The sequence below is a fragment of the Lygodium microphyllum genome, unplaced genomic scaffold (assembly GCF_053477565.2).
Source record: "Lygodium microphyllum isolate KBCC unplaced genomic scaffold, Lygodium_microphyllum_v1.1.10 scaffold_32, whole genome shotgun sequence".
In the NCBI taxonomy this organism is placed as follows: Eukaryota; Viridiplantae; Streptophyta; class Polypodiopsida; order Schizaeales; family Lygodiaceae; genus Lygodium; species Lygodium microphyllum.
In genome coordinates, this window is record NW_028229515.1 from 1456124 (window position 1) to 1464562 (window position 8439).

Here is an 8439-nt window from a genome sequence, read left to right on the forward strand (position 1 = left end):
GTTTAATGGACCCAATTTATGGTTCTAAATTTGATGTTTTGATGCATGCAAAACCTAATGCTGCTAAACTTCAAAAGTTGTGGGTTGATAGAGATGCTCAAGCTTGACAAGTGATGAAGATTAGAACTTAGAAGTTGATATTATTGCTCTTCTCATGGAAATAAAATCTAAAGCAACATGAAATCTAGTAGCACCTAATGCAACCTTTTGTAAAAAGTAAAAGTAGTTATCTTTCGTAAGATTTGATGAAAACATGAAAGGGTTGCTACCCTATACTAGGGTAAGGGGGCCAATGAAGTTGTGGTCATAATGATAATGATTCTTTAAATTACAAGCTAGGACAAGTTATGTAGCGCATATTATTGTCCTAGTGGTTTATATAGGAGAAGGCCTCGTCAATGGCTAGTGGGAGTTGAACACCCCCTTGCCTATTGATCCTTATGTGACATTTTTCAAAGGCTCTAATGTGCATCATTTTAATGGCCTTTTTTGCAACATAGAATATCATTTGGTGGATGCGTGATGATGAAATGATGAGATCTAGAGTAAGGTGTCATGGAATCACAAAATCTTTTTAGAGATTAGAAGATGCAAAATTAGGTGCATAATATCGGCACCTTTGCATTGCAAGCATAATTTTACTTGGTAAGCACACACCTACATCTAGAAATAAGTGGGCCTTACAAAAAGTTCTAGTAGCTTTCACCAACTTCCATCGGATGGATTAGACTAGCCAAGATTCCTGCCTTCCCAAGTTATGATCAATTGCGGGGACATTCTACCCAAGTGTGCGAAGCCTCGTAGATTTTAAATTTGACACCTAAGGTTGGGCTTCAACAAATGTTTTATATGACACCTTTATTATTTTTTTAAGGGAGTCGCTTTTATTGCTTAGAGGAGGTTGTTAAGGCATCTCCCTCTAAGCAATACCTACATGGCAATATAAGTATATAATTTGTACATACACCATTGCAATCCACGAGAGAGAGAGAGAGAGAGAGAGAGAGAGAGAGAGAGAGAGAGAGAGAGATGTTCACATGTATATAGTATTTAATACTATTATTTATGTCATGGTAATCACATTTTTGATACACACATTATCATTATCAATGTCATTAATCCTCTTATTAATACATTAAAATATGCACAAATATATACACATATTCTCTATATGCATACACGTATTCTATAGAGAATATATATACACACGATTAACTACAATTATGTTTTACACACACACAAATTTAATTATAATTTACATTATATTATTATATTTTGTACGATTAATTATGCATTACAGTTAATTATTCCGATAAATTAATATATATACATGAGGATTAGTGAACATACACATATATTATCACAATTAATTCATATATTAATACTACTATATACATAGTTATGTATTACGTTATACAATCATAGTATAAACTACTATCTGTCGCTCGTCAATACTTTAGTCCGTCGACGTAATGCAGTCGTAGTACAAACATTTATGTCCGTCATCAGTGTTTTAGTCTATCTTGAGTGACCGGCAACATGGCTGACTTTTGAAATATCAGAGCAAAAATTTTAAACAAGGCACTCCAGAAGATGGTGGAGGGTAGCTGCTACCGTTCTTTGTAGTATCTCTAAGTTATTTGCTTCCGCATTATGCCTATGGGATTCTCCACACTTTGGGCGATGCGAGAGCCTATGCACAGTTGGACACATCCTCTCTCTCGCCGCTGTATTATAGTCATTGCCTTTTGGGTCATAACTTTTATCAAAGCGGCCATAGCCGATACTCCACTGCTCACAAACAGTGCCATGGCAGTGCCAAAAATCGTTTCGGAAACCCCTACTACTGGAGGTGGTGTCGCTATGGAAAGGGGTGTCCAGAGCATCCGCTGGTCGGTATCAGAGTGGTGGTTCCAAATGGGGCGGTGATGGTCGAGGTTGAAGGTGCGGTCTAAGACGGTGGGAATGCGAATGCAAAGGTTGGCTGTGTCAGGCTGGTCGGGGCGGCAACCAGGGGGACCGAGAGCTTGTTAATAATAGTAGAAGATAAAAGATTAAGTGTTTCTAACATCATCTCATAGTGCCCCCTTTGTTGAAACATGTTCATACACCTTAACGTGATCTCTCAACTTAGCTCAGAGCTGCCAACGAGCAGCCAGACGAGCTGGTAGCATGCCTATGTATTCCAGGATGTCCACAATTGCAATACTAGCCGAACAATAGTCGGAAAGGCTACATATGATAAAACCTTAGCTCAGAGCTAAGGCAATTTATAAGGTCAGGTAAGGCTATCACAATAAATAATAAGCTGACCGTCAAGTTTTACATCACCCTTCGGAGTACAATATGAGATTATATGTGATACATGTGATCAGGATTGGGCAATGCTTGTATCAGTACTAATACGTGGTTTGATAACTAGTATACATTAAGCAAGACATCAGCCATACTTGCCAGTCTGGTGTGCAGGAATTGAATAACTCGGTTCAATGCACATTAATCATCACCACTATGCTTTCGATGACGGGAAGTCATACTAATTCGTTAAGCTTTGGCATTCCAATGCCTTTTAGGCAAGGATATAATTAGGCAAGTTTGTTTAACGCAGAAGAGATCTGATCTGCTCCCTGGCCACCTTCTGTAGTAACTATGAATGGGCTGTCATATGGCAACACATCATCTTTATGGTAAGTTTGGACATTGTGCAGAAGGCTTTCAGATCCTTCCTTCACAGCATTCTTCACAATGACAGTTTTGTGGAGGCCTGGTATCAACTCTTCATAGTCTGTATCCCCGGTTTCTCCCACAAAGACTGTCATGTTGGCAACGTCCACACCCCACCTTACAAAAACATACCTGCACATACCAAGAAGCATCAAAACATACTGTGTATCGAAGCTACATTAATCATAGATCTTAAAACACTGCATTCTAAGAGGAGATTTTCGAATCAAGATTACCTCAAAGCTTGTGCTCTGGAAGCATGCAAAGGTACAATCTTTAACCTTGTTGAGTTTCTGCAGTATATCACATGGCAGCGTAAACCGCGGCCTCGTAACCTTTCACGGAACTCCTCAACAGTTGGGACCTACATTACAAAAGATTATTGAGAGCCTTGCAGTTCATGTGATACCAACCCACCCCCCAAGTCCCTGAAAAAAACCATGCACACAAAAAGGTACTTACATTTGAGGGATCTTTCACTATGTATGTGAGACAGTGCGAGTTGCTTTCAGTCTGGTCTTCCTCCAGGGCAATCCTCTTCCCAGATTCACTACTGAGATTGATCAACTTCTTCATTGTCATTTTTAATCCTTCTTCACCCCAACGGTAGTCAATGTGTGAATCATAATCCACATCAATAGACGACTGCTCCATCTCTTTACCATTTTCACTGCCACTTACTGGATAGTATAACTCACTGCCACTGCTGCATACAAGGGCATCCAATTCTAGCAGTTTGATGCCCTTGTTGTTAAGAAAGGAAACACATTCTGCAACAGGAAGTGCAGTAGAGATAATGAACCCAGCTGCCCGTCCATTCTTCTCTGAACTCACTGCCTTCATAATCTCCCTTATTAGGTTTGCTCCATCTTCTGTTGGTTCCCCTTTATCATTGTAGCAGTCTACAGCAATAACACACAGACATTTTCTCTTTCTGAGCAGTGCAGCTTTGGTTGCACTCAGAGATGTAGCTCTTTCAGGTTTCTGCCTGTTGTCTGACTCATTGGCTTCATTACCTTTACTTTTTCCTACCAATTGCTTTAGCCTCTCTACCAAACCAGGCTCCCTGTCCTGGTCAAGGTGGCCATTTTTCATCATTTTCTCAAGGTCATCTGGACCATTGAGAGATCCTCCACCTGACTTATCACCATCAATGGAAAGACGCAAAGAAATGTCATGTGCATCTTGTAAGGAGTCATTGAAACCCTCAGGCTCCTTGCTACCACCAAAGTCATCATCATTTTGCCAATGTGGATGCCGTTTGCGGCAAAGGGCAACACGGGAAAGGTAAATTTTGCAGTGTTCTGGCCAGGAATATCGGTGAATATTCTTTAGGCCATTTCGCCTACATTCAGTCCAGAGGTTTTTGTCTGAAACAAGTCTGTAAAGTGCAGATGCAATGGCTTTTGCTTCATGTGGATCAACCAGCAAACCATTATTAAGTGCCTGCAATATGAGAATGTTTGGAACACAATTAAGTTTAGATAAACCCTTCAAATTCATGTGATTAGATATCAAACAGAGATAATAGAACATCTAACAATCTCTTATATGTGGCAGATGCTGCTCTTCTTACCTGGTGGATATCAACTGGTCCACCATTAAGGGTTGCCACCATTGGTAGTCCATGTGCTGCAGCCTGCAAAGTGTAAACTGAAGGCTTAACATATGAGATCCCAACCTTATCTCAATCAACTTCCCTGATAGCCACATTGTAGCAATCTCCTTAATTGATAGCCACCTCATGTCATTACATCAAACCTTCGAACAGCAAGATTGTTTACCTCAATCAAAGTAAGTCCAAATGGCTCCACAAGTGCAGGATTAATGAACACTCCCTGCCAACCAATCGAGCAGCCAATAAAGTAAAGATTTCAAAGCATACATTAAAAGCCATATATAGAAATAACCTGACCCAGAAGCTCTCTTCAGAAAAATATACCTTTGTTTTGGCTGCCAAGCGGTAAATCTCAGGTACTTCAGATTGCTTATGATGCTTCGGATATGCTACCTCTCCATACAGATTATACTTGTCAATGAGTTTAAGGACAGTTGTCAAAACACTCGCATTGCCAGAAGGCATTTCATCAATATCATTACGGTTACCCATTATCAGTGTCTGCAAACCAAATTAAATGATCAGCCCTGTTCTAGAGGGGAAATGCAGAGTGTACAAGTCTTCACATGTACGCTCTGTACTTACTAAATTAGCAAGCTTTCTGAGTTGTTTGCTCTCCCCAAAAGCTTTCACTAGAGTAGGGATGTTCTTCTTGGGATCAGGCCTAGCCAAAGCCAAAATGATTGGTTTGGCAGGATTGGTGAAGAATTTCAGAATCTGACATAGAAGGAGAGCAAAGGTAAGGCACAGATATTGTGATGCATACCAATCTAAATTTGTTGAAGCTATAAGTCAAAAAGAAAACTTACTTCATCCCACAATGGAGGATCTGGTTTAGACGCTGGAGCCACTGCACTTCCATCTGCTCCAGTGTAGGCAACAGAGCCAACGTCTTCAATCACATCACCAACGTCCTGGACTACCACATTGCTGAAGTCCATTCCTGGAGCGATAACCTGATGAGAGCACAACGAAACAACAGTTGCATAATTTGCCATGCAATATCTGAGGTTCCAGTATCACTAGTAGCACTCATCTAAGTCAAGTATCAGACTCTGAAATGAGGATTGTGTCAGCTTGCAGTCTCAAAAATGGCTGCTCAACAAGAATTTCCAAGTACAGAAGACATATATGGGGTTCGTCCAAGGTATCAGTCACCTAAGAGTTCATCATGAACAATTCCTAACTTTGTGTGCATATCATGGTGAAACAAACATGAAGAAGCAGAACAAAAGAGGCACTTACAGCCATTGTAGCCATGTAACGACCATAGCAGCTAACACCTCGCTTCGAACGGAGACGAAGAGTTTTCTCCAGCTTCACATTATATCCAGCATAGAGACCCCATTGTTGATCTATCTCTTGCTTGGTGCTGGTGATTACCAGCTCAGCAGAATCAAGTGACAACTCTTCTGCTTCTATTCTCCGCATGATTTTGTAAGTCGCATTTATATCCTGCCTTGATTGACGCCCTTGCTTCAATAGCTGCTCTAGTTTGTTTCGGCCAAGCGAGTGGCCAGTTAATACCATGGGCACATTCAGTGCACCCGAAAGGAGGGAAGCGATATCACCTGCATCAGCATAATGTCCATGAATGACATAAGGCCACACTGGCTGACCCTCTCCAATTTGTTCCCCAAGTACTTTGGCAATGTTCAGAATGTGATTCAGAGCACCATCCACAAACTCCTGAATGTAAGGCCAAAGCAACTCCTTCCTTAAGTATTTATCCCTTGGGCCACAGGGAATCCGGACGATATAAGCTCCCCCACTTTGGCCAACTTCTCCTTCTCCATAATCAGTACCTGCAGTGAGCATTTCAGTTGGCTCACCATAGCTATAATCAACCTCTTGACAGCAGATTTGTCTTGTCAATAAATCCACCCTGTAAACTTCTGGAAGACTCGCCAATGCCCTTGCAAACTCTACCACATATTTGACCTGAAACACAGCAACGCTTTTAGCCAAGATGACACAAGTTTAAGAGTAAAACTACACACACAGCAAAAAGAACAAGTGATGCTTACTTGACCGCCGGTGTCTGAGTCTCTACCCAATTCCATGTTCTCACCTCGAACAAGACCATGTAAACTGCAAAGACAGAAAACATCACTTACCAATTAGAAGACATATCATGGACCATTTGGTGTAGGACAACCCCCACAAGAGGACATGTATTGAATGTAGCAGCAGGCAATGGAAAAACTTCTTCGGGGATAAAACAATGTACCTTATCATTACGACATACAGTTTTCTTTCCTTATGCCCGTCAGGAAGCCCCTGAATATCAGTGCGGCTCTCAGACAGCTTAATCGGGCGATCCCCTTCATTGTTTCCTATGAGATCTCCAGTGTTCTCAGCTTCAGAAAGGTCTTCAGACAGGTCAGCTGCAACATCCCGGCTGCATTGTTCTGCATCTAGATGGCATCTGGCCATCCGCTGGGCAGTTTCCCACTCCACCTAATGAAGAACAATAGATTAGGTGGTCAGTGATGCATTTAGGGCCACAACATGCAGAAAATAGCTCCTCGTGAAGGTACGTACCTTCTTCTTCTTCCTGTACAAATGCCAAATCCTCCAGCAGAGATTCTCCATTCGGCCACTCCGTTCCTGGACATCCCTTGTGGCAGTTGTCTGCAAATACAGATGATACATCAAAGAAGTTCATTCGCAGAAACTAAAGGTTAAACATTAGAGAAACGCATGACGGCTCATATACTGGGACATCAAGACTGACTGTCAGAGAGCAACTCGTGACAGCTCCCTTACAGCGATATTAAGCCTGACTCTTAATGCTGCTGAACATGCCTTGATGCTGTAAACCCATGCTAACCACATCAGGTGTACTCGGCTAGGCGTCTGACTAAGACAGGTCCCGGTTCGTGAATACTATCCTTCATGATCATATTCCACGGCTTAGACCACTTAGAGCCACCCACCTTCATCCATGTCCTGTACAGAGCCGCCTCATCTGTTCCAGTGACAACCTCATCCACAAAGTATCGAGCCGGGCTGAATTCGCCTTTCTCAGGCAGCGGCGGCATGGGAGCCTCATCCTCCTTGTTTCCACCCGCGAGGATAGCTTCAAGGTAGCCGTTGATCCATTCATTGCCTGCCATGGTGAGGACCTCCAAAAACTAGAGATCAGGCAGTGGGGGAAGCTATGCCTTGACTATAGACTGTGAAATGAGTATCAAAAGATCGATAAATAGTGCCTGGGAATAAGCAGGCTACGCAAGGGACCATTAAAGCTTTCTTTAAGCCTTGCCGTTTGTTAGCCACCATTAAAGCTCTCTTACGCCCGCATCAGCAATGGGGGCGATACCTCGCCGGGGAATCCAACCACTCCATCCTGGCCGTACGTTTCCTCTTCTTCACAGATGACCGTCCGATGCGCTTCCAGCGCGGGTGGCCCGTGCCGCTGAAATCTCAAATCTCAGCCGTCGATCGGCGTCCGGATTTGCTGAGGAGCTTTTTGCATGCGTGGTTCCTGCCACGTACTCATCAACTTTTCCTGGAGAAGCGGCACAAAAGCTTGAGAGAACGACACGTAGTTACACGTGGCCTTTCACTACTGCTCTCGCGCCACGTGGATGGAGACCGTTTGCCAGAATGCCCGCAGCAGACGCTTGCCAAGAAATCGCACATTCGAGGGAACCATTCTCTCTCTCTCTCTCTCTCTCTCTCTCTCTCTCTCTCTCGCTCTTCTTTTTTTCTTTTTTGAGACAACGCTAAGTTTTATAATTTTTAATGGTCTCATTAGTGATTAATCAGTTTTAAAATTTGAATATTATACTAATCTACTATTTCTAATAAACAATTTAAGTAGATAAATTACATCTAGCTTATTTAATTTAAAATGATAACTATTGTGCTCAAAAACTGATCACCACGAACGACATCAATAAGCATTCATGTTGTAACATAAATTGCATAAATGTCCACTATAGATACTTGCATGCTACCAATTGCTCTTACTTCAATGATAAATTGATCACAAAGCCTTCAAATACTTTAGACATATCCCTCTAAATTGAAACATAAATAACCTCATCATTTGATGCATACATATCCTCAATATTAACATCTTGACTTTG

At 41.9% G+C, this 8439-nt stretch overlaps 1 protein-coding gene across 2 annotated transcripts; it reads right to left on the reverse strand.

Annotated features, from left to right (window-relative positions):
• Nucleotides 1–2074: 2074 nt before the first annotated feature.
• On the reverse strand, nucleotides 2075–7706 carry LOC148009222 (putative sucrose-phosphate synthase 3). Of its 2 annotated transcripts, none has more exons than XM_087673650.1 (13): nucleotides 7282–7706; nucleotides 6887–6976; nucleotides 6573–6802; nucleotides 6370–6433; nucleotides 5588–6283; nucleotides 5152–5298; nucleotides 4928–5059; nucleotides 4667–4843; nucleotides 4509–4562; nucleotides 4301–4363; nucleotides 3187–4170; nucleotides 2961–3088; nucleotides 2075–2856 (listed from the first exon to the last, which is right to left on the reverse strand). In XM_087673650.1, the coding sequence occupies exons 1-13, from the start codon at nucleotides 7459–7461 to the stop codon at nucleotides 2586–2588; spliced, it is 3216 nt and encodes a 1071-aa protein (XP_087529776.1). In that variant the 5' UTR covers nucleotides 7462–7706; the 3' UTR covers nucleotides 2075–2585. The 2 variants fall into 2 exon arrangements, with proteins under 2 accessions (XP_087529776.1, XP_087529777.1); XM_087673651.1 differs by lacking the exon at nucleotides 7282–7706 and adding an exon at nucleotides 7112–7252 and having other exon boundaries at nucleotides 2076–2856.
• Nucleotides 7707–8439: the final 733 nt, after the last annotated feature.

Coding starts and splice junctions, on each gene's coding strand:
- LOC148009222 (XM_087673650.1), bottom strand. CDS start 7,461: ATGGCAGGCAATGAATGGATCAACGGCTACCTTGAAGCTATCCTCGCG. Junction 6,284..6,369: donor ACTCAGACACCGGCGGTCAA/GTAAGCATCACT, acceptor GCTGTGTTTCAG/GTCAAATATGTGGTAGAGTT. Junction 4,364..4,508: donor TTGGACTTACTTTGATTGAG/GTAAACAATCTT, acceptor TACACTTTGCAG/GCTGCAGCACATGGACTACC.